This window comes from Eriocheir sinensis, chromosome 21, assembly GCF_024679095.1.
Source record: "Eriocheir sinensis breed Jianghai 21 chromosome 21, ASM2467909v1, whole genome shotgun sequence".
NCBI lineage: Eukaryota > Metazoa > Arthropoda > Malacostraca > Decapoda > Varunidae > Eriocheir > Eriocheir sinensis.
The window spans coordinates 18,845,473-18,871,803 of NC_066529.1; the positions used below are offsets into that span (position 1 = coordinate 18,845,473).

General features: G+C 41.7%; 1 protein-coding gene across 3 annotated transcripts in view; it reads right to left on the reverse strand.

The window, feature by feature from the left end:
• Nucleotides 1-18,361: 18,361 nt before the first annotated feature.
• The window catches only part of LOC127001805 (uncharacterized), a 62,604-nt gene continuing 54,634 nt past the window's right edge, over nt 18,362-26,331 (reverse strand). For all 3 annotated transcript variants that reach the window (XM_050867012.1, XM_050867011.1, XM_050867010.1), the window contains 2 exons: nt 24,931-25,149; nt 18,362-20,692 (listed from right to left, as the gene is read on the reverse strand). In XM_050867012.1, coding sequence (XP_050722969.1) covers nt 19,080-20,630 — 1,551 coding nt within the window. In that variant the 5' untranslated portion in view covers nt 20,631-20,692; nt 24,931-25,149 and the 3' untranslated portion in view covers nt 18,362-19,079. The remainder of the gene's footprint in view (nt 20,693-24,930; nt 25,150-26,331) is intronic.

Here is a 26,331-nt window from a genome sequence, read left to right on the forward strand (position 1 = left end):
TCCACCATCTTATTCAACTTCACTTCTGTCTCTTTCACTGACAATGTAAGAACAAATGTTTCTGTACCTGTTCCTAATGGGGTATATTCAGAGTTACCACCCAGTGGGTGTCACCACCGACTACGTCTTTGGGCCCACGAACCTTGAACTTTTTTTTCAATTATTGTAAATTATTTGTTTTCTCTGGGACTTGTAACAACTGCATCCCAATACAATAAAAAACACTATTGTTGATAAAATATGTAGTTGATCATTCTCACTGTTTTATATATTGGTAAACAAGAGAAAATAAATGACTATTGGAAGCATTTCCTCATTAAAAATCTTTCTTTTATGAAAGTCCTCCAAAATCAAGTAGAATTGAACTTTCTAAATTTTTTTATTTATATCACAATATATACTGAGTATCTGCTTTGTGTGTTTCCATCTTGCCTTTGATGAAATTTATCAAGAAACACTTTAGGGTGTCAATTAACTCGACAGAAATCATCACAACACATGAATGCTATACTCCGCCCTCAACTGAGTGCTGCTTGTTGTGTGGGGTGGACCAAGACCTTGGGTGAACGTCTGCCACTACCAGGCATAGCTGGGCGTTATCGCGATAAGTTATCGTGATACTTTATCGCTGATAACAAAATCGGGTCATCGGCCATCCGCTACCTATTTAAATATATATAGGTATCTTCGTTACTTTTGTAACCAAACTAGCGATAATCGCTACTTTTTTCCGCCTCTCAGAAAAAAAAAAACGTTGTCTCCTCCCTGCTGTGCATGCGTGGCCAGATGAAAATATTTCGGGGTATGAAATATCTTTGGCGAAGATATTTCGTACTTAGATCATCAACATTAAAACACTCGGTTATTTTTTTATGTTACTCAAAAATCAATATATCAGAGAAAAATCATTTAACTTTGCCCCAAAAATGATTATTCACTGCTTCAAATTTGATATTCGATATTCGTTTGTGAGCATTCCATGGTATTGAAGGCACCCGGTGTTGTGTTATTTGATGTCCCATTGTCAAAAGCTGGCGCTTTTGTATACACACACGTACTGGTCTCTTGTGAACTACGCATGCTCAGACCAGTAAACGAAGACCTGTACAGTCTCACAAAGCCTTTTAACACATTAAGAATTGCTGGAAGGCTGAATCAGACATACAGTACCACCATCCTCGCTGTTTCTAGAACGACACTCTGTGCATATAAATACAACTCGTACAGATCGAGTGTTGGTCTAGAAACAGCGAGGATGGTGGTAGTGGTACTGTATGTCTGATTCAGCCTTCCAGCAACTCTTAGTTATGGTTAAAAAGCTTTGTGAGACTGTATACACAGGTCTACGCTTGCTGGTCTGAGCATACGCAGTTCACGAGAGACTAGTGTTCTGGCGCTTTTGACGATGGGGACGCCAAATAACACAACACCGGTTCAGGCGTTTCTAGTACAGGTAACTCTCGATTTACGCGAGTATTGCGTTCTTGGAGAGGTCGCGTAAATCAAAAACAATGTAAATCAAACAAGAGGTAGGTTTCTGTCAAAAAATAAAAACCGTATTTTTCAGCCTATAGCGCGCACCTTTTTCAAATAAAAAATGCCTGAAAGTTTAGCCCTGCGCGTTATACGCTGAATGTACAAATTTTTAATGATTTTTTTCTTCTTTGGGGTGTTTTTAAGGGTCTTTTTTGTCTTATCCAATAACAACGGCAAACTTTCCTTTATCATTGTATATAATCCTTCATAGTCCATAGCTGTCTCATAATATGTTACCATAGAATACAGGGTGATCTAATAACTACTATACAAAATTGAAATCGATGGAGGATTGCCCATGCCTTGTTGTTATCCCGTTTTTCCGTCGGGCGCCATTTGTATGATCTTGATCTTGATGTCACAGGTGGCTTGATTGTATGACTAAGGAGCAGTACAAGCTACATAAAAAATCATATTGGAAAAAAATATCCATGTGTTCATTATTAATTATTAATATTAGTGAGAATAATGGGGTAAATATGATATCAGAAACTGTACATCATGAGTCTTGTACGAGGAGATATTTCGCGCAATACCAGCCAGGCCGCCATTTGCATTGTTTACAAACCACACAACCACACCCATACAACAAACAGCTGCATGGCGTGTGTCACCAGAAACGTGTGAATTGTGTCTTGCCTAGTTCTCTGTCATAACATACGAGTTATGGTGTGAATAATATGATTATTCACTTCATTCAGTGGAGAGAGAGAGAGAGAGAGAGAGAGAGAGAGAGAGAGAGAGAGAGAGAGAGAGAGAGAATATCCATATCACCGAGATATCCACTCAGGCACTCAGTCTCAGCCTCACTCGTGTGAGGAAGAAATGAGGGACACCATGAGTGGCTAGCTAGTATTGGTACCGGTACCGAGCAGTCTGGTACCGGTACTGTACCATACAGCTAGTACCGTTAGTACCGGTACCTGCCCACCCCTATTGTTGAGTAGCGTGGCAGCGTGGGTACTGTATTGTTGTTCAAGTGGCGCGCGGGAAGAACTGAGCTCTGCTGTGTGGCCGCGGCGCTATGTGAGTCCAGTTGCGTGAGACATCTGGTGGCCACTCCATAAAATATCGCGTATAAGTGGAAAAAACGTGTAAATAATTTTTTTTATTTTTTATTTTGGACCCCGCGTTATTTCAAAAACGCGTAAACCAAACTCGCGTAAATCGAGAGTTACCTGTAATACCGTCCATAGGTATGTGTCAACGTGTGGTTCTCAGGTTTTGTAGGTTTTCTAAAATATAGATAATGAAAATTTGAATTCATCTATGTTTTCTATCTGAAATATCAATATAGTATCGTTTTCGCCTATCGGACTTATCGCTAGCTAGTATCGGAGTTGTGGATTTATATCGGTATCGGTTATCGCCTATATTTGTGTCTCCAGTTAGCGAATATCGGTTATCACCGATTAGGTTTTTCTTTATCAGTTATCGGTTATCGGGAATAAGGTTTTCTGTTATCGTGCCCAACTATGCTACCAGGAGTGTGGGCAGGTCAAAGGTGATGACGTTTAAGGTCAGGAGGGTCAAAGGGCAATTGAGGGTGGCACTATGGGAGTGGAAGCCAGTGTCAGCCATGGAGATTGAATTTTATGTTGAGTTGCTTGATGCCCTAATGTTTTTGATAGATTTCATTGAAAGCAAGACTAATACACACAAAGCAGGTACTCAGCAAATATTGTAATATAAATTGAATTTTTTAAGGTGTCCAATTCTGCTTGAATTTGCAGGGCTTTCATGCAAAAGAGATTTTCAATGAGAAGCTTCCCACGGTCATTATTTTCTCTCGTTTACCAATAAATAAAACAACGAGAATGATCAACTACATTTTTATTAGCAATAGTGTCTTTTATTGTATTGGAGTGTAATCGTTACAAGTCCCAGAGAAAAGCAGATAATTTTCGATAATTGAAAAAAAGTTCAAGTTTCGTGGTCCCAAAGACATAGTTGGTAGTGACGCCTGGTCAGTATAAATATACCCCATTAACCCTTAGATTACGGCGATCGTATATATAAGTGCACTACCACACGCCCCACCCATACGGGGATCATATATATAATCATCACACTCTACACTCCCTACGTTTCAAATATACTGCCAGTTCTTGACTCAGAAGAATGGTGGAAGCATCTGGCATCCGTACACACTCTCATTCGTCTCCAGCGCACAGCCTACCGAAGGCCACAGATCATTTTCCACTTTTGTTCGGAATACATCTGTCATGTCTTGTGACGCGTCAAGCAGTTCCTCTGTTCCGGGCAGAAGTAGAGTGCGGCCGAATTAAAGTGACAGTGACTTTGATGACTGCTATGGTAGTGACATTGACAGAGGAGGAAGGGGCAAGTAGGTAGGGAGAGAGAGAGAGAGAGAGAAAGAGAGAGTGTGGGGTGCTTCCACGCGACGCATCACGGCCACGAGAAAATGCGCAATATTTTCAGCCGTCATAACTTTTTTATTATTATTATTAGGAGAGAAGTTTTATTACACCACCATATATACTACATGAATATACAGTTATTGCAAAGAAGAAAGACACCATTTCCACCTCTTTTAAATGCCTAAATTTTCCCCATGCACAGCATCCAGAGATATATATCACCACCCGTACTCCAAGGGTTAATCTGACCAATGTTGTGACCTTGCCAAAGTGAATCCAGCTCAGTCAAGGTTTTCATTCACTATGGGTATGTGCTATATATTTTTTTCAGTAATATCTTCTGAAGAAAAGAAAGCATCAGATAAGGATGATAATTTGGCAGAATATGTTTCAGACCTTGTCCAAATTTCATCTGTGTGATTCATGAACAAGAGGATAACAGCATTTATAGGAGATATGATAAAACCCAGCAGATGAAGTGGTTCCTGACATGAGGCTTGCAACGCTGCTGTGGAGGCAGAATTGTGCGCTTGTGCTGGTGGCCAACAAGATGTCAGTTCATTCCCTCATGGCAGCACTGAGCCCAGCCACATCTGTTTTATTTTCTCATTTCCATTATGAGAAGAGTTAAGAAAACCTACCTTCCTTCCTACTTACCTCTCCAGTCACCTAATCAGCCTGTCCGCTTGCCAATAGACCCAACACCTCTCATTAATCAGCAGTTCTGTTATCACTCTCTACTTCCTCCATGTTGTTGCTACCTGTACTCTTACTGCTCCCTCCTTTCCACCTTTGCTCTTTAACATATTGCCAAGATAGCAAAATTTTCATTTCTATTATACCACCATCCACTTCAATAGTTTCTGCCTCTTCCACTTCTAGTGGTTCCCCTACAGTGATTCATTTTACACACACTGGACAGGAGAAACCCACCACTCTATTTAGATCTATCAGTTTCAGACATCTTTTATGGCACCATTTGTCACACTTCATGCAAAAAAGAGAATTCACTCCCACTCCACCACCACACATTCCACAGGGAAACCTTCTCATTTGTATATTTTGCTTAATTTTCTTATCTGTTACCATTACCTTTGTTATAGCCATATTCACCCTTAACCCCTTCAACATGAGGACGCGTATACTGCGTCCTTGTGTGCCCCGTACCATATCCGAGGACACGCATACTGCGTCCTAGCTCGCTTTAGCCAATATACAAGTTATTTTATCTATATTTATGCTTACATTTCAAAATTATCAAATAATTTATGTTTCTTTATGTGCACCATTTAATTCTGCATGTTTTTATATATAATACATGATAATTATGTTGAGTTTATGGCTGAAAACTTTTTATATTCAATATCGACATTTCAAATTTAGCGTGCGCGATGATCCCGGATACGGCGCAGGGCACTGTTTCGGCCCGGCCGTAGTGAAGGGGTTAAACCTCTTCTCCAGTGCTTGCTTCCTACCGCCAAATTTTCTCTCAACTTCCTCCTTTATCTCAGCTGTTAATGTTAAAACATTTGCATACAGCAACTCTCCAGTACTACAATAAACAAAAGAGGATTGAGGGCTAAGCCCTGATTCACCCTCACACCTATCTCAAAAGTATCTGTGGTTCCTCCAGCTACTCTCACCCGTGATCTTTAGCCTTCGTACAGTGCTGTCACTAATCTTACAAGCCTCTGTGGGACCTTCTGTCTTCGTAATGCTCATCAAATTGCTCTTCTTGGAATCCTTCCAGTGCCTTTTCCGGATCCATAAACACATGATACAGCCTCTTCTTTACCTAACATTTTTTTCCACCCATTATAATTTTCCCCATTGGTTTATGATTTCACATCATACAAATTCACACCTAACAGGTGTTTTTTGGTACCTTTTATTCATTAGACGCTAGGTCTTACTGTACTCTTAGTGACTTTTGATTTAAAAGTTGTCAGCTTTCAAGTGACAATGTTTATTACATGTATGCTGAGCACATCAGACTCATCAGACATTAATGATGTAAAACAATATCTCACTTTGATTGTTTGCCTGAATGCTTTATTTTGGTAATAAGCTGTTTAAGTGAGGTTATGTGTGAGGGCAACTACCAACTTAGCAGGCGAATGACCGGGGCACTCCTGGCGCCAGTCCGCATCATGCCGTTCGACACCGCGAACAACTACTGAGGCGCTGCAACGACTTGCTACACCCCCGCTGCTCGTTCACATGAAGCCGTTCGATGCCTTATTCGTACGAACCACCGAGGCTTCTCAACCCGCTGTAGGAGGTGACTTGGTGGGCGGGCAGCGCCTTCATCTCCAGACAGCAGCCGGGCCTCGCCTCTGAACACTTGATTTTGCTTCCGCTCCAGCTCTGCTCTCACTCGGGTTTCCTCAGAACGGTGGGCTGGTTCTGGGTGCCTTACCTCTCTCCTCTCCACGCATTGGACTCCCATCACTGCCGTGAACCTGATGCCCCTTCTCCTCCTGCACCTCCCTCGTCTACACCACTTCAAGGATGAAGCTGTGCTGCCTCGTCATTGCCACTCAGAGGAAGAAGCCGTGCAAAGGATCATTACTGAGTCCGGCGTGCTGAAACCTTCGTGTTGGAGACTTCAGTTCTTTTGTGAGGCTGTTGTGGGTTTCTCTACTTTATTTAAAGTAAATTGGTGTCTAACCATTTATCTTGTTTGTTATCCCCTTCCGATTACAGCACCCAACTCTGGAACCTTGACATGTGGCGACCTCGCCAGGATTGGGTCAACTGCTAATCGGAAGGGTTGGCTTGTTAAGTCGCCTTTGCGCGCCACTTGCTGTCTGCGGCCCGGAAGTGAGTGTTCCATCCTTCACCGTTCTTTTGTGGCTGTTGTATGCCCACGGTGGGATTTGTTGGTGCTGCCATAGCACTTTTTCAGCCCTTGTGCTGACCTTGTTTACCCCAATCACTCGTTGAGTATTGGGTGGGCTTCTACGCCCCTTATTACCCTTTTTGCAGGGTTTTGCTAATCTTTCTTCATTGTTTTCCCTATTGTGTTTTGGTTCTTCCTGTTTGTTTGAGTTCAGTGGTGAATTTTCTTGGTCTTTTTTTTTTGTGTGTGTGTGTTCTTTGTCTGGTTTATTGTGCTGCTAATTGGTATTAATATTTATTGGGTGCTTATTGGTCATTGCCTTTGTTGGAATTATTTTTGCTTTGTTCTCTTACTCTAATCATGTCCAGCTTCGAGGTGTTTAGAGCTCAGGCTGTAGCCTTGGAGCTGGAGGGTCAGGAACTCGGCCGCTACATTGTCCAGCAGCAAGCCATCGAGAGGGACGAGCGGCTGGCTGAGAGAGAAGAGAAGCGTCTCCTGGCCAAAAGGGAGAAAGAATAGCGAGCTGCCGAGAGAAAGAAAGAAGAGAAGTGTCTCCCGGCCAAGAGGGAGAAAGAAGAGTGGGCTGCTGAAAGGGAGTTCCAACTCACCAAGCTGCAAGTAGAGAAAGAAATTGAACTTGCCCGTGTCGTCACCTAAGGAAAAGCGGTTTCTCCTTCCTGTGCAAACGTCATAGGACCTAAGTTGCCTACCTACCAGGAGGGACAAGACATCAATAACTACCACGCCCGGTTTGAAAGGGTGGCTGAACTATTGCGGATCGACAAGAGCATCCTCATCTTCAAAGTTGCCGCAAGGGACTTCTACTCGTGTTCCGACACCCCCTGCAGCCATCCGGGTACACACAGCTACCACCCGTGCTGGTAGGATGAAGAGACTTCATCCGCTTGTCCTTCTGGAACTTCTACCTACTTCAGTAACCCCTCAAGACTTCGCCTAGCTTCAAGCGCCTCCTTAGCAGCGATATGTCAGAAAGCAGCTTCTGGACAAGTCAACAGAGCCAGGAACAGGTCAACCTTCAAGTACCTGTACCTCCATGAGCTTCTCTACAAGAAATGCCTCACATCCCAGTTTTCCAGCAAGGTAGGCCAACATTGTCTAGTTGTGCCAAGTGTTTCCCGTCAGATCATCCTCTCCGCAGCCCATGAGAGTCCCTTGGCCGGACATTTCTCTTGCCGTAAGATGGAGATGAAGATCTTTCAACATTTCTTCTGGCCAGGTATAGGAGCAGACACCCGTGCTTACCGTCGCTCCTGTGATAAGTGCCAATGGATGTCAAGGAGAGGTTGTGTAAGTCCTATATCCCTCCAACCCTTACTTGTCGTTCCAGAACCACTTTCCCGAGTCACCATCGACCTCATTGGACCCTTGTCTCCACCAGGTACGGAAGGACCTCTTGTCAGCCTCGTTCCTGTTGTGGAGGAGCCATCACCTGACGCCAGCTCCACTGAACTTCCCATGGATGAACCACTTATGGACTACTGGGACGTATTTTCCACCCCGCCTAGCTGTACATCAACGATTCAGCAGGACATTGTCCGGGTGTTGAGATGGGCCTTGGGTCTACCGGCCTACAGGTGCTGGGTCGTCCATATGGCAGGGAAAGATAATGTGGGGCTGTGAGCAGACTGCCTACATAAGTCACTCCTCCTGCGTCTCCTTGCCAGTTTCCCCCGTTTTAGTTTTTGGCTTATGTTCTTTTTCTTTTCCATTTTGGTAGTTGTTTGTTGAATCTACCTGGAGTAGATTCTTGTATGAGGGTGCCTGTGTAAGGGCAACTACCAACTTAGCAGGCGAACGACCGGGGCACTTCTGCTGCCAGTCCGCATCATGCAGTTCGACGCCGTGAACAACTACCGAGGCGCCGCGACGACCTGCTACACTCCCGCTGCCCGTTCGCATGAAGCCGTTTGACGCCTCATTTGTACGAACCGCCGAGACTTCTCAACCCGCTGTGGGAGGCGACTTGGTGGGCGGGCAGCGCCTTCATCTCCAGACAGCAGTCGGGCCTCGCTCTGAACACATGATTCTGCTCTGGCTCCAGCTCTGCTCTTACGTGGGTTTCCTCAGAACTGTGGGCTGGTTCTGGGTGCCTCACCTCTCTCCTTTCCATGCACTGGACTCCCGTTACTTACGCGAACCTGACGCTCCTTCTCCTCCTGCGCTTTCCTCGTGTACCACGTCTACACCACTTCAAGGACGAAGCTGTGCTGCTCCGTCATTGCCACTCAGAGGACAGGACGCCCAGAAGAGGAAGAAGCCGTGCAAAGGATCATTGCTGAGTCCGGCATGCTGAAGCCTTTGTGTTGGAGACCAGTTCTTTTGTGAAGCTGTTGTGGGTTTCTCTACTTTATCGGCAAGATTTGGGAGGCTGCTTCATGGCGCTGTTCGAGACTTTAGAGCAAAAAACGAGTCACGCGTTCACACCCTGTCCACTTAAATACAAATAGTTGTCATGTGGCCACCACTTCACTAAATCGTAAAACAACTAACAACTCCGTTTCTCGAGTTATAACAAAAGACAATTTAAGGGTTCCTAGCTTTAACGCACGAAGGTTAAGAAATTAGATCGATGAATTGCAGTGCCTAAATAAAGCAGAAAACTTTGATGTAATTGCCGTAACTGAAACATTTATTGGCACCGCTAATAATGACTTAATTTCTGAATATAATATAGATGACTTTATATTTTTCAATAAAGACCGAGTTAATTATAGAGGTGGAGGAGTGGCTCTTTACATCAAAGGTAACTTACAGCCCGTTGATAAAACACCAGAGGACAGTACTGTAGAACACTTGAGTGTGAGTACAAATACCGATCAATTAAAAATCAACATATCCATCACTTGTAGGCCTCCAGGCCAATCACGCGAGGATGATGAAATAATATATAGCGTTATGCAAAGAACTCTCCGAAACAGTAATTCATTGATTTTGGGCAATTTTAATCTACCGCATATAGACTGGCAGACACTCACAGGATCCGAGGGGGAATCGCACAGGATATTAGACTTCATTGAAAATAACTGCCTTAGCCAAATGGTTAGTGAACCAACGTGCGATAATAATATTCTTGATCTTGTATTTGTAACCCAAGAGAACTTAGTTGCCAATGGTAGTGTTGGTGAACACCTTGGATCATGCAATCATAGACTGGTGCATCTCGACATTAGAGCTCGAACAGGATTGCAGAGAATAAGGTATTGGTTCCCAATTTTAAAAGAGCGTATTTTGAAAGAATAAGACAGTCATTAACGAACTTTCAATTAGTATCCAACATTGTTGTCGAAGAATCTTGGCAAGACTTTTAAAGCTCGATTATTAACTGAACAAAATAAATCTATGCAATTTTGTGAAAAGCGCTGATAAGTTAAAAATCCTTCATGGTTTAATAATGAAATCAAACTTGCTCTCCAAAAGAGGAACTTGTTATATAGGCAAAAGAAAACCGATAACTTTACTGAAAATAGCACACGGTACTACGAAGCAAGACGACAAGTCAGAAGTTTAATCAAACAGGCGAAACGGAGGTAGGACGAAGTAAACATTGCGGTAAATTGCAAGTCAGATCCTAAATTTTTTTTTAGATATATAAACAACAAAAAAAAGATTCGAAGTGGGATTGTCCCATTAACAGATAATTTGGGCAATATCGTGACAGACAGCCAACGCATAGCGAACACATTAAATTCTTATTTCACCTCGGTTTTTAATAGTAACTCTACTGATACTGCTGCTGTTCCTAACACAATTGGAAATCCCAGTCATACCCTCCCTGACTTTGAAATCAGTGCAGATGAGGTTCTCATAGCGCTGCAGTCACTTAAAACTAACAAAAAAAAGTCCAGGACCTGCTAAATATATCCAAAATTACTTAAACAAAGCAGTCACCTTGTATCCACGTGGCGTCATCTGCTAAAGTAAGGGCTGTCACAGCTTGTGCAGCTGTTACCCAAGTTATGGACTTGTTGCTGCAGTTAAATGAAAGGAAGAAGCGGTTGTGGGCAGGTTTATGGGTTCAAAGACGGGAGGGCAGGAGAGTTTCCCCAAACGTCGTCAAAGAACTGGGTAAATTTCCTGAACATCACCCGTGGGACATTGTTGGATGAACCTATTTATTTTGGTAGTTTTCGGTGTGTTATCAAATAATCTGCTGACAGTTTCTGTTGCAAATCATTACATCACTCATAAAATGATAGACATTTCAATGCCTGTTGTACGTGCACCCGCCACTGCCCGCTGCCGCAGCCGCAAAATAGCTCGCAGGGAGGTTCAACTTGCTTACAGTTTCCATATTTCACTCAGCGCTCACAAAGATCACAAGTGGACATACTAAAACAAAACAAGGCAAATTAATGTTTTTACCTGCTGTGTATTCCCCCAGCGCGCATGTGTGGTGGATAGCAGAACGTCTTATTTCAGCGAGGAGATATTTCTTGCAACACCGGCCAGCGTAGTGGACCGCTGCCGTCATGTCTTATCAATCAATTAGTAAACAAAGCAGCTCTGCCAATCCACTTTATGAGTCTCTTGGGGACCATTTTCCACTGCTCCTCACTCCTGAGCCACTGCTGTCGTCTGTTTACATACAACCGTGCGGTACCAATGTACCCACACTTGTACCCACAACCTTTTTCATTCGTACGGACAACCGACAACTCGCTCCCGGTTGGATGAAAACGGCCAGTGTGACACTGCCTTTTAAGGCCAACAGTAGGTAAACGTGACCCGCATAGCTGGGCATGATAACAGAAAACCTTATTCCCTATACCCGATAACTGATAATGGAAAACCTTATCAGTGATAACCGATATTCGTTAACTGGAGACACAAATATAGGCGATAACTGATACCCGATATAAATCCACAACTCCGATACTAGCTAGCGATAAGTCCGATAGGCGGAAACGATACTATATGCTATTTCAAATAAAAAACAGATGAATTCAAATTTTCTTTATCTGTATTTTAGAAAACTTACAAAACCTGAAAACCACACGTTGACACGTACATATGGACGGTAATACTAAAAACGCCTGAACCGGTGTTGTGTTATTTGGCGTCCCCACTGTCAAAACACTGGTCTCTCGTGAACTGGCCCATCACTATACTTATTCAGTTATTCTTACTTATCACCATCAACACTTTAACACTACTTATTCAGTTATTCTTACTTATCACCATTAACACTTTAACAGTCACTTCAGTAAAGAAGCACTGGGAATTGGAACACTGGCACTCACTCCATCGCTCGAGCCACAGCTGAGAGGCCACGCACCACGCTGCCACGTGATAATTTAATGATCGAGATTTTCGAATCTTTTTCTATTACTTTCTCGGTCCCACACGTCCACACTTCCTCTGCGTGTATCGAAACACACAAGAAATTAATCACAACAAGGAGAGGGTATTTCCTGGCTGACTGGGATCGAACCTGTGACCAGCATGACGGGAGAGCCACTCCTTACAGAGTCGGCCAAAGAGGCACCCCATTCAGTGAATGGGTTATAGGAAGCTTGCTCGTCAGGCCGTTGCCGCACTACACGGCTTTCCCCCCTATGTAGATTAATTTCTGTGTGTTGAGACCTTTAGACAGTGACCCATTTTGGTGCACTATTTCACAATGTCCCCGTAGAGACATACCTCCAACACTTCCCGTTTTCTATCAACCTCAGAGAGCATGGACCATCACTCTACCTGTTATACCTCTTCGGGGAAACTCAACAGAATCGCAGGAGAGGATGCCCACTGTATGCCACCAGTTGAATGATCGAGCTTTTCTATTCTCTCTTTCTATTACTTTCTTGGTCCGACACGTCCACACTTCCCCTGCATGTATCGAAACACAGGAGAAATTAATCACAACAAGGAGAGGGTATTCCCCAGCTGCCTGGGACTGAACATGCGACCAGCGTGACGGGAGAGCCACTCCTTACCGAGTCAGCCATAGAGGTACCCCATTCGCTGAATGGGTTATGGGAGGCTCGCTCGTCAGGTCATCGCCGCACTAGTAGTAGTAGTAGTCGGTCGGGAGTTTTGCCTTTGTAACGGCACTCCCTGATGTGTCTACTGTCTGGGTCTATTGTTTTCCTTTTTCTTTCACTTTTTTCTCTTATTGTCCAAAACTTGTGTACTGTTGTTTTCGTTTGTTCGGTGTGTTCATTTTCAAATAAAAAATTTCCAATGGTGTCGTCCTCTTCTTCCTCGTAAGGCTGTTGCAGCCTCACGCACTTTATTCTTTCCTCTGCATAGGCCGGGCACCAAGAGTAGGAAGTGTCGCAGGTCTTCGTGTTCAGCTTCACACATGTCACACTTGGTTTCCTCTTGCCGGTGTCTGTTTCTGTCTTTTAGTTGCATGTTGTTTGTCCTGCATCTGAATAGCACTTCTGAGGCTTGGTTGTTGGTGTATACCTCCTCTTGTCCTCCCAACTCCTGTCTCCATTTTCTATATATCTTAAGGCTTGCTTTCTCATTCATTTGCCTCTTCCACTCTCTTGTATCCACCTCTCTCATTCTCTGCTTTATACTCTCCTTTGTCTCATTCCTCACACTCACACTCAGTCCCTCTGTTTCAGTTCATTCAACAAATCTTTCACCCACCTACTTTGTCTCTTCTCTATCATCACTACAATAACACAAGCTGCTGGTATCTGTGTGAGCTCTTTACAACGGGATCACAAATTTCAGGCAGTGAATAATAATTTTTGGGGCAAAGTTAAATAATTTTTCTCTGTGATTTTTGAGTTTAACATAAAAAAATAACCAAGTGTTTTATTTTTTTATTTTTTTATTTTTTTATTTTTTTTACATTGTGGCCTATTGCGCCGGTAGGCTTCTTCCCGGTGGGGCCTGATGGTCGGCCCAAATCGTCTTCGCGGTGGGGCCTGATGGTCGGCCCAGCCCGTTCTGGCGCAGGCGAGTGTTTATAGTGGCGCCATCTTGTATTGGCTCATGCTGCCCCCCGGAACTCGTTCTTGATTCGCTTAGACGGCTTCCTCTAGAGTCCGGGTTGATGGGTGGTCTTCAGGACAGCATGTGGGTAGGTTTAAGCCACTCGGCAGTGACTGAAAAATCCGAGGTGGTAGCGTGGGGATGATCTAAGTATGAAATCTCTTCACGAAAGATATTTCATACCCCTAAGTTTTTTCATACAACACCGGGTGCCCGGGCCACGCATGCGCAGTTGGGAGACAACGTTTTTTTTCTGAGGCGGAAAAAAGTAGCGATTATCGCTAGTTTGGTTACAAAAGTAATGAAGATGCCGATATATATATATATATATATATATATATATATATATATATATATATATAGATATATATATAGTACCTCTCGAGTTTCGCGCTTGCTTCGTTCCAAAGGTATAGCGCTAAACTCGAGGATCGCGAAACTTGAGGTATTGAAAACACTGAAAAAGTGCTTATTTATCCCGACCCGTGGAATTTTTTTTTACGTGGCCTATGGCGCCGGTAGACTATCCATCTGGGCCTGATGGTCTGTCATGGTAAGGGAACTGTTTATAGTGGTGCCATTATAATTGGCTCATGCTGCCCCCCGGAGCTCACTTTTTTTTCTCCTTTACTTCCTTGTTATCTCAAAATATGTACCTTGGAAAAGGGAAGAAAACAGGAAGAGAGAACAAGTCGTTTTAAAGCAACAGATGAAGCTCTGAAAACAAGGTTGATTCGCTGGGAGTCCGATGACGTCATTGCCGATGCCCACCCAATCAGCGGCCTCACTGCCTTAAGTGGCAGTCTTCCTCTAACCGTTGTGGCTACTCGCAACGCCCGTACGCCCATCCGGGAGCGAGTTGTCTGTTGTCTGTAAGGTGGTGTCACACTGGCCCTTTTTCTTCCCACCACTTTGGCAGCAGCTTGGGCAATTGGCAACTTTTCCGGGTGTGTGTCACACACATAAGGGGAAATTAGAAGGGTGTAGGGGGGGACGGGCAGAAGGGAGAGTCAGGTCATGTCATGACACACACACACACACACACACACACACACACACACACACAGAGAAAAGGAAATCAAAAGGGTGGGGGAGGGAGGGGCAGAAGGGAGAGTCAGGTCATGTTTTGACCAAAGCCCTGACTGACTCTACTTTCTGCCCCATCCCCCCCACATCCTTCTCATTTCACCTGTGTGTGTGTGACAGGTATGGAGATGACCTGACCTGAGTCAGGTCATGTCCTGACCTGACTCCTTTCTGACCCTCCCTCCCCACACCCTTCTCCTTTCTCCTTGTTTTCATCTTTTCTATCTCACCTTTCATGAGAGGGGGTCATAACCAGAGTGAAGCTACACACCTCCTCTCGAGGTGGGGGCTCGCCTGGTATTGAGGCCGCGCCGAGTTGAACCAAACGCGACAGGAATTTCAAACACGGTTAATGTGTTAACAAGTCTCTCTCTCTCTCTCTCTCTCTCTCTCTTGCCATAGCCACAATGTTTGGAGGAAAATGTCGAGTGTGATTATATCTTTTAAGGTAGCGTGCGTGATGCCGATGATAAGTAGATGAGACCTGTACACGTCAAAGCAGCACGAAACTCGGGGTGATAATACGCGAAAGTTGGGATGGTAAGAATTTAAGACTAACCGCGAAACTCGAGGATCGCAAAACTCGAATAGCGCGAAAGTCGAGAGGGTACTGTATATATATATATATATATATATATATATATATATATATATATATATATATATATATATATATATATATATATATATATATATATATATATATATATATATATATATATATATATATATATATATATATATATATATATATATATATATATATATATATATATATATATATATATATATATATATATATATATATATATATATATATATATATATATATATATATATATATATATATATATATATATATATATATATATATATATATATATATATATATATACAGTATATTGTGTCCTTGAAGAGGTCGTGTAAATCAAAAACAATGTAAATCAAACAAGAGTCGAAAAATAAATATTCACTTCATTCAGTGGAGAGAGAGAGAGAGAGAGAGAGAGAGAGAGAGAGAGAGAGAGAGAGAGAGTATCCATATCACCGAGATATCCACTCAGGCACTCAGCCTCACTCATGTGAGGAAGAAATGAGGGACACCATGAGCGACTGGCTAGTATTGGTACTGGTACCGGTACTGAGCTGTCTGGTACCGGTACCGTACCATATAACTGGTACTGTTAGTACTGGTACTGGTACAGTCGACGATAGAGAGTAGTGTCACGGTTTTCAGAATGTTTAGCCTGGTGGCGGTAAATGGCAACTATACCACGGTGGCGCATTCACTGGCGATGTTAGTGACGCGTTTCAGTGTGTACAGTGTGTGTGTGACTGTAAAATTATAATGTTGTATAATATTATATTATAATATAATGTGGTTAGAAATATACCATATTACATGAATTCAATTTAGAAATGCGATAACGAATGTCTTCTACATGATGATGATGATGATGACGAGGTAAAACATCACGAACAGTCTGAAACACTTTTTCTTATTAAACTTTGAAAATACCGCGTGCAATGCTGTCCTTCACAGAGGCAGGCAGTGACTAATGCTCCTTACCATCAAACAGCAAATAGGCTTGAGGGTCTGTTTAACTCGCAGCCTTAATTCCCGTCATTATAAAGCCTCAAAGACAATTCAGATCATCAAAAATCTAAAATCATTTCTCCGTGAAGATTACGTAATATCTAAGTATAAATACGTGTGTGTGTGTGTGTGTGTGTGTGTGTGTTGAGTGCGAGGGCAGAAAAGCCCGCGGTCGACGACGCCATCATGTGAACGTTTATAGCCTATTATTACGTATATATTTTTTTTAATAAAGAACAAGATCTTGGCTGTCAGGGATTTATTTTTTAAGTCAAAAGGCATAACAATCTCCCTTAATAAGTGTAGTATATTTTTAAATGTATCATAGTTTGATAAACAACTTAGAGTTGCTCTTGACTAAATTTGAACGAAACTAAAAGCTCGTGTCAAAATGTAGCGACAGAGCCTAAATAAAAAATATTTATTAAGCGTTAGCGACGGGCACTTTTGATAAATATCTATCTTAAAATTATGTAGAGTGCATCTGTGACCACCAATCACCACAACAGTAAGATTTCGATAGGATATAATAATTTTCATGTCTCGTGGAGGGGTTGCCAGATGTCGCTTTCTGAACGAAACTTACTGGATAGTGTGTCACTACTCTCTATAGCCGACTGTACCTGCCCACCCCTATTGTTGAGTAGCAGGGCAGCGTGGGTACTGTATTGTTGTTCATGTGGTGCATGGGAAGAACTGAGCTCAGCTGTGTGGCCACGGCGCCGTGTGAGTCCAGTTGCATGAGACATCTAGTGGCCACTCCATAAAATATTGTGTATAAGTGAAAAAATGTGTAAATTAAACATTTATTTGGATTTTGGACCCCATGTTATTTCAAAAACACGTAAACCAAACGCGTATATCGAGTTACCTTATATATATATATATATATATATATATATATATATATATATATATATATATATATATATATATATATATATATATATATATATATATATATACACACAGAGTCGTCCCTCAAATAGTGCGGGGGTTAGGGACCCAGGACCCCCGTACTATTCGAAAATCTGTATAAAATTAGTGCCCCCCCTAGAAACACTCCTGGCTCAGCTGTTACCGACGGGCCCAAGTTGCCAGTTATGCATTTTCTGCTGCAGTCACAGTGGTGTTACCACGCTGGGGGGTGGGGTCGAGAGGGGCAAAGCCCCCCATTAGAGATCAGGTTATTTAAAGTTCGGTTGGAGTACTTTAAATATGCGTCCCTTAACTATATAATATGGAGGCGTAATGTCGTATTTTGGAGGCGCGGAGTCAATCTCCATAATTACCATTTCATATCTTATTTCAAGTATGATTTAGAGACCAACAGAAACTGGTAGAGAGTAAGAGAGTGTGAGTGTATGACATGGCTCGCTCGCTGACATTGTGGAAGGGAGCGTTGCCAGGATGGCTCGATGGTGAGAATTTAGGACTAAGCACGAAACTCGAGAGGGTATTGTAGATAAAAAATGCATATCTGCAAATAACCTTTACACAGAACAACTTGCAGAATACATATTTTAAAGGAATGGGTTGAAAAAACATCAATAGTAATCATTACATGATGCTTTGGTACGAGAGTGTTACAATGGTAACCAATTTGAAAGTTTGCCTAATTTGCATAATTTATGCAAAATACATTACAATGTTAAAACAAAACTGTACACTAATATATAGTTAATCTGATAAAATTATAATATTTTTAGCTGATAATATCATGCTTTTGTCTGGTAAGAAGAAAATTCTAAACGTATCATGAATTTTTATTGAAATTTAAGGTAATATATGCAGATTAGGGTAGGGGGGCAGCATGAGCCAATGCAAGATGGCGCCACTATAAACACTTGCCTAAGCCAGAACGGGCTGGGCTGACCATCAGGCCCCACCTGGAAGAAGCCTTGGGCCGACCATTAGGCCCCACCGGGAAGATGCCTACCGGCGAAAAAAAAAAAAAAAAAAAAACAAAAAGTGCAAATGATCTCATTACTATGTATGATACAAAAATGGCCCAGGCAAAAATCAATTCTATGGAAAAAACTACCAAAGAAACAACTGAGAATCCTTTGGTAGAGAAATTTATCAAATTGTTATAGGATTGTCCCTGTCTAGTAAGGGAAAGAGCCGTGAAGGGCTGAGGTGTAATAGTTACACTGTAAAGAATTATGAAGTGAAGATATATGAGCATGGGGCTATAAAAAGGATATACAATATATCTATTCTCCCAATTCTGTGATATTCATCACAGACATAGTTATAGTAAGTAGCACAGCAAACCTGTATATGTGCAGTGGAAATGAGCTATATAAGAGAAGAATGTAAAGTATCAAGATAAGAAGGAGAGATAAAAGAATGTTAATGAGATTTTGGAACAGATGAAGAGATGAACTTTAGTATTCTTGAAATGGTTTGGACATGTGATAAGAGCAAATGAGAATGAGTTTGTGAAGGGAAAAGATATCAAGAGAAGACCACCACTAAAATGGATCAAGAGACTGAATGAGTAATGGAGAGAGAGCTGGCAGGTGATGGGCCAAATGTGTAGAGAGGGAGTGTTAGCACAAGGAAAATTAGAGTTCTGCCTTCATGAAGTTCCTGTGAGGGGACATGGCATAGGAAATATTGATAGAGGTACATAGTCTGTACAACACTGGCCTAACACATGACATCACAAAAGAACATTATCATAATCTTCATCAAATTCTTCACTTTCAGAATCAGAGTCTGATGGGAGGAAGGGAAACTCTGATTCCCAGTTCAAAGATATGTCTAAGTAGTGAGAGTCCTCTATGTCACAATTACCTGATTTAGTAACTTCTATAAGGTTATTAGTTATTATTGACTTGAGCCCCTTTAAGAAATTGTGTGCAGTTAGGTGACCACCTTCCTCATACTCATCCCTCAATTTGACAAAAATACTTTTTAAACAATCATGATTCAGTTGGCTGGTGAGAAGGCACTTGACATTATAGGTGCTGAGTTCCTGACAAATGGCCTGCAGTGATGCCAAGTTGATAAGCCATCCATCCACACAGTGAGTTTGTACATCTGGTGGGGCACAGACCTCAAGGGATGTTAGGTAAGTAGTTATGTCACTAATCAACTGCCTGTGTCTTGATTTTGAACTGGCTCCTCCAACAACTTCCTCGAGTTGAAGTATGTGTGAATTGTTTAATTGAAAAAACAGGCTGTGCACCTGCTGTACAAACTCTGCAGTGTGGACGGCTTCCTGTGGGAGCATGCCTGAAACACTGTGTGTGAAGATTCCTGCTGCCACAATATGACTCATCACTTGGGTTGCAGTACTCACCCCTATCTCTGAATTGCTGTCACCACATACATGGTCACTGGTCAGTTTTGGTGCAAGTCTGATCTTTTGCTTCTGATCTCTTTCAATGAACTGTTTAATGTGATTCCATGAAATCACATCACCTCCAATTTTCATATCATACTTGAGAAGGGTGTTGGTGAGGCCTTGCAAGAGATAAGGTGAATCATAAAAGAAGTGAATCCTCTCACCTTTCAGTTCAAAGGAAGGATTTTCTCTCGTCATGTCAAGAGTTTGAAACAGGGAGTGATGCATCTCTTCCTCTGGATCACAAACAGTGAAGATGACTCTATGCCCAGTACTCTGAACCTTTCTTATTGATGCCTCATATAGCTCTTTCAGTTTACAAGTGCTAATCAATCCTGCATAGAAAAAACACCCCAAAACCAATGTCCATTTGTCAACCAATCCTTTAACCATGAATAGAAGCACACGATTAGCCTGTTTCAAACTCCCGCCATGTTCCCCCAAATCCTCCCCTCCAATAATTGAATTAGTGACCTTGTCAAAATGAAGGCCTTCTTTAATACCCATACTACTAAATACAATCCCACAAAGAGTGTCTTCTTTTGGTGAAGCACTTGCTCTGTTCTTTAATACAGATATAGCATGTTTGCTCCAACCAACATTTACAGAAACTGTTCTAAGATAAGAATGTAATGTTTGAACTGGAGGCAGATGGAACATTGAGCTGAGAAATTTGTAAGTCTTGGGGCTCTGGTAATATAAAGCTAAAGCAAAGCTCCTTTCTTCAATCCCATATTTTCTCTCCGATTCATTCTCCACAGAATGTAAGACCTGCCATTTAAAGAAATCGAGCATCCTTGGATCCAAGTAGTGTGATGCCTTTGTGAGCAATTGCTTCGGTGTCTTGATGTTATGCAGCTCCATTTGCTTTATACGCCTTTTTAGCCGGTTAACTGTTTTTTGGAGTAGCTGGATTTGTGGTGTTCCTGAAAACAAACAAATTACTTGTGCACTCACACTTACAGATCACTCATCTGATGAATCAGAACAACTGTGTACATACATGTTTGCAATGCTTTACTCTGTATATGAAAAAGTGAATCTTTTGCAATTTAAAATCATCACACAATATATAGTTCCTTGTTTATAGTTTCAGTATAGGCAACTCCTACTATTCAATAGTAGGAGTTCCATAGAAAATGGTTAACAAAATTGTCTAATAATGAAAATAATTTGATCATAGAACAGGGGTAAGTAACCTGTGGCTTTTTTCAGGATACTTGTGCAGTTCCAGAATCTTGATAATTATTAACCTTTTCAAAACAGGGGCATCATACACTATGACACTATTCAAGGTACCATTAAGTTGTTATATTTAACTTTCAGAAGACTTTGAGGTATCAACTGACAAATATAGCATTGGCACTCACTCAAAACTCAATTTTATCCATGAAACATAAAAAAAATGGCTGATTTAGTATTATGGTTTGCCAGCCCCTGCCACAGGATTATAAATAAACAGAGTTAGGTTCCTAACAACCATCTGAACCCAAGAAAAATTCAACATATCAGGAAAATATACAGTAATTCCTGTTGTATCCAAACAGACATTATCTGAACCTCACAATTATATGAACTGGCCTCTGATTAATTAAACTGCTGATTTACATATTTTGAATTGCCCACACTAAAGCCAATTCATGTGCTTGCCGCTTTGTGGCGGGCATGGCGCTCAGAAGGATGAAGGTGGATATAGTGAGACTTTGAGATGAGAAGGACTGGCAGTGGCAAGATCAGTAGTGGGGGGTACACCTATTACTGGCTCTGTATGAGTAACAGTGCCCATCTTTATGGAGTACAGTAATCCCTCCTTATACATGAATGTTATGTTCCAGATTAAACCATGCAAAAGTCAAAATTGTGTCTAACATTTCAAGTACATTATACACCAGTTAATGGCAGACAATTAAAGTTTACCATCTTTTACTCAACCTACCTAGTTTTCTTTTGTCCTACTATGTGCCTGTTTTCCACTGACACTTAATTTTAAATGAAAACATTATCATTTAGCCAAAGCACTCATTAAACCAGTGTTTCATTAATTCATGACAGACCCAACTCAAAATGAATGAAACAGAAGTCCGACCAAACATAAGATTCCATTCCCTGATCAATGTCCACGACACCCACTAAGAGTCCACATGCACAATAGACTGATTTGTTTACTGTTGCCTCATGCTGTTGGCAACTGCACTGTGATCTTACATTTGTAGATAAATACAGTTTGTACTGGAGTCAAGAACATGTAAAATTCATGGTAGTATAATACTTTTGCCTATCCGATAAGTTGAAAACAAAATGTCGAACGCTGCTGCCATCTTTCTCTACAAGCCAGCTTCACAGCTGCATGTAGTTATGAATCAGTTTTTACTACCATTTGATATTTTCATTCACTTGTTATATTTATATATTAAAATATGCTCTTCACAGAACAGTTCTCTGATGAGGTTTGGATAAACACTCCTGTCCTCTTGTCTTTGAAGCCATGATCGTGCCCACAACCGCTTCTTCCTTCCATTTAACTGCAACAAGTCCATAACTTGGATAACAGCAGCACAAGTTACTTTAGCAGATGGTGCCATGTCAATACAGGGTAACTGCTTTGTTTATGGTGTGGATATGGGCAACCGACCTTGGTCGTGTGTGTGACACACACCCGGAAAAGTTGGAGTTGCTGGTTGCTCCTACTGCCAACGTGATTGGAGGAAAAAGGCCCAGTGTTACACCAGCTTTAATAAGTGGAAGGTGGTGAGGAAGGGAAAGGGAAGAGATGTTATTATTTGGAACAAGAGTCCCCTTCCATATTGTGTATTTAGCGAAAGCTACACAGCAACTAATGCTCTCCTGCTGATACTCCTGGATTGTCACCCCACGATGTTGTCGGCTTGCATGTTCATGGCTCAAGACACCATTCGTCACCTGAGACGTTTTTTTATTCGGAAAATTTATTCGTGAACTGATTTGTTCATGATGAGAGGCATTCGTAACCTGAGATTTCACTGTAATTATTACTTTAGTTGCACCCTGGTGTTCAAGGGGTTAAATAACTTACCACACTTCAAACTCATATAGCATAGTTATTCAAAACAATTTTCTAAAGGTGACAAACCACAGAAAATGCATAGCTGTCTTTATGGTAAACCAATTAAAATATCAATATACAGCTTAATATATGTAAGGTAATTATAACATAAGCCGGCTTACGACCAGATCAACTTACGACCAGTTGGTCATAACCAATTGAGGTTGTAAGTTGACGACCACCTGTATATAAGCTCCAGTACAACACTCAATGTAGCATAAACAAACATTGTCTATGGCCCACAAGCACCTGCAGGGAACTAAACCAACCGACTCATCCATCTCCACTACGCTTCGCCTACTCCAAAGCTAACGAGTAATTGTAATGGTTTCCTGTGTGGTATTAGGATGATTAATATATCACTGAAATCTCTGTATATATTACGGATCCGTGGTGTAGGGAATTGGTCTTTGTAACGCTCCACGCTGGTTCTAAGCCTACATCTAGACCACACGAGTACATTTATTTAGTGGTAATTGGAGTTAGGGAGTGTTTATTCATCTTTGAAGCATGTCATCATTTACATTCACTTCCAACTTGGCAGACTCAGTGGGGCATTTGACGCCATCTTGGCAAGACTTGTTAGCTTGGTTAGTTGACCAACAGGTCAACTGAACTCAGGGAGCAGGTGCTCACCCTTCCCACGCAACTCCTTGCACAACGTCCCCTTGAGCCATCTTGACACAATTTCCCCTCTCATTCCTCCCAGCCAATGGGAATATTTTTGTTAGTTCCGAGGCTTTGATCATTAGATATGAATCTTGGGACTGTTCCAATCCTATCTTTAGAACTTGAAATTGCTAATTAGAAAAACACTAGTTGAGGGGTACCACTGTAAGTTAAATGTACCAAAGCCCAAACAAGCTGTACTTGTGAGACTATTTCCAAATTGACTGCACTACACAATGACCCAGATAGTGTGCAAAACTACAAACTTAAATGGTAACCTCCACAGGGTCTATCTGCTGACTAAACACCCCACTCATGTGACCAAGGGTTTCGCCTATAGATGAAGCTTAACCCTTAAAGCGCGGGTGTCGACAATAGTCGACAGCTGGTGCCTGGGCTCAAATTGCGGGTGTCAACAATAGTCGACAAGGCATTTTTTGACTTAGCGTGCCGTGAAATTTATTTTGTTTATGTTTTAGTAAGGTAAGCATGTCATTTTCTTTCAAATAATACCCAACCATGCTCTCTTGACTAATTATTGGTCAGTGTATGACTTGTGTAAGCTTTGACATGATGTCCGCTAAACATCCCATCCCTTCTCACTTTCCAGTGAATTTCATTCACAAGATGGTGGCCCTTTGACCTCAATACCTATCAAGGTCATCAAAAAGGCCTAGAAGTTAAGTTATTTTGGGGTGTGGTTCACATAAACTGTATAAAAGTTATGCTTCTTATTAGAAGGGAAGTCCACTCAGGGTGGAAAACTGTCTATAAAAATGTGTTCTCAGTGATCCTACTTCAATATTTTGTATGCGCTCTACCAAAGGTCATATAGTATTTAACTTAATGTCAATAAACAGTTAAGGGTATGTACTTTACAATGGTACTTCATTCAGATACGTGAGTTAAGTAGAAGTGAAGGTGTGAAAGGCTGAAATGAGGTATGTTTTTGCCTGAATATGCCTGTGTGGGAGGACAGGCATGCAAAATAAGCCTGTGCTTTGAGGGTTAAAGAGTGAAGCAATGTGCCTCTGGGCATATGCTCCTCGTTAGTTGGTTAGCTATTTCCTGTGTTTCAGAAAAGCATGTAGATTAGGTAACCATGCTTTAAAGAAATTATAGAATTAAAAATGGCTGAGATGAAATAGATGGGAAAGAAGGAGACAGCTGATAGAGCATAAGGCCAGTTAGATCAACCATTTGGTGGCCAGGTAAAAGTCTGGCACACTATGAAAGCAAATGTCAAAATGACTAATATTGCATGTTGAAACAAGGAAATAGGGTATGAAGATACAAATGTCAAGAGAATGAATTGTCAAATAATGAATGATTGAATAATGGGGGGTTTCTGTATCAGGAACAATCTACACATAACACACTGCAGAGACATAGCTGAGGAAATATTATTCTTACGATTTTTTTGCAGTTTTGATGGTGGAGCAGTCTGATGGTTAACAGGAGTCTCAGGCAAAGCACTGGGGGCATCATGCTGACCAGAGGTGGCATCAGGCAGATCATAAGTGGCCTCAGGCAGATCACAGGAGGCCTCCGGCAGATCATATGGGGAGTCAGGCAGATCACATGCAGAGTCAGGCAGATCACAGGAGGCCTCAGGCAGATCACAAGGGAACTCTGTCAAAATTACAAAAATTAAACCCATAAAAGGTTATTGACACAAGTATGGGAATAGCAAGTTCTGAGGTGAATCTGCTGCCACCAAATCTTGAAAATTATCAAGGAAAATTTTTATCTTTAATGCTAGTGCAAGTTTCTAATAGTCCTTTATGTGTCCAAAAGACAGGAATAATTTTCCTTAAAATGGTTATTTGAACTTTTGTAGATGAACAGTCAGCCCACCTTATCCCTGGGTTTGGCAACTGTGGTTAAAAAATAAAGACGGTACTTTAAAAAAATTACATAAGGTTCTCTGAAAAATTCAACTCACATGCACAGTGTTGCATGCAAAATACTCCTTAGGAACAACATACTTTGACAGTTGCTGCTAAGTCATGGGGTACCAAAATCTAGCCAACCCTCAGTCCTATGGTATCAATGGACATTAGCCTATTCATGGACTGCCACCAGCCCACACGCCACCTGAAGGTTAAATGTTTGAAGGTGCGGCTGGCTGGTTGGTTTTATGATGACATGTAGTTTGGCATTTTCTTCCAAGACGAGCTTGATTCATTGCAATTAAAGACTTGCTCTGGAATATACTCCCCTTCTTCAATGTTGCCTTTGGGTGATCTGGGAATAGTTATGCTTCTTTAGCATCAACTGCTGCAGATTCCCTAATAATCTCAAATTTTACAGTTTGTAATGCATCCCAGACCAATGAAACACACCTTTGCTAGCTTTAAAGTATTTTCTCTTGTCCTCTTCAAAAGCTGAGAAGCATTCATAAAAACCACACGCTCTTACCCAAAGGAGCAATCTTACACACACAACCACAAAACCACTTTTCTTTTCCCTCCTTCCTCTGTGGAGCAGTGGTTAGCATGCCTAGCTACAACTCTACAGGTCCAGGTTTGAATCCCAGCTCGTGCAGTCAGTGTGCAGCGACTGCTCTGGCGGGAAAGCATTTCTTTATACAACACTGAACGTGTGAACACTGTACTTCTATCGCTGATTCTACCTGATTCTGATGTAATCATGTCCACTGTTATTGCAATTGGTGATATACCAAGTAGACCAGGTGGTAGCAGGGACAGTGATAAAAGGCATAAATCAGAGAATTTTTGGGGGGTAATGAAGCTGAAGCATGACTGATAAAATGGGATCAAGTGGGGCGAATGAGGTGAAAAATTTGAATTT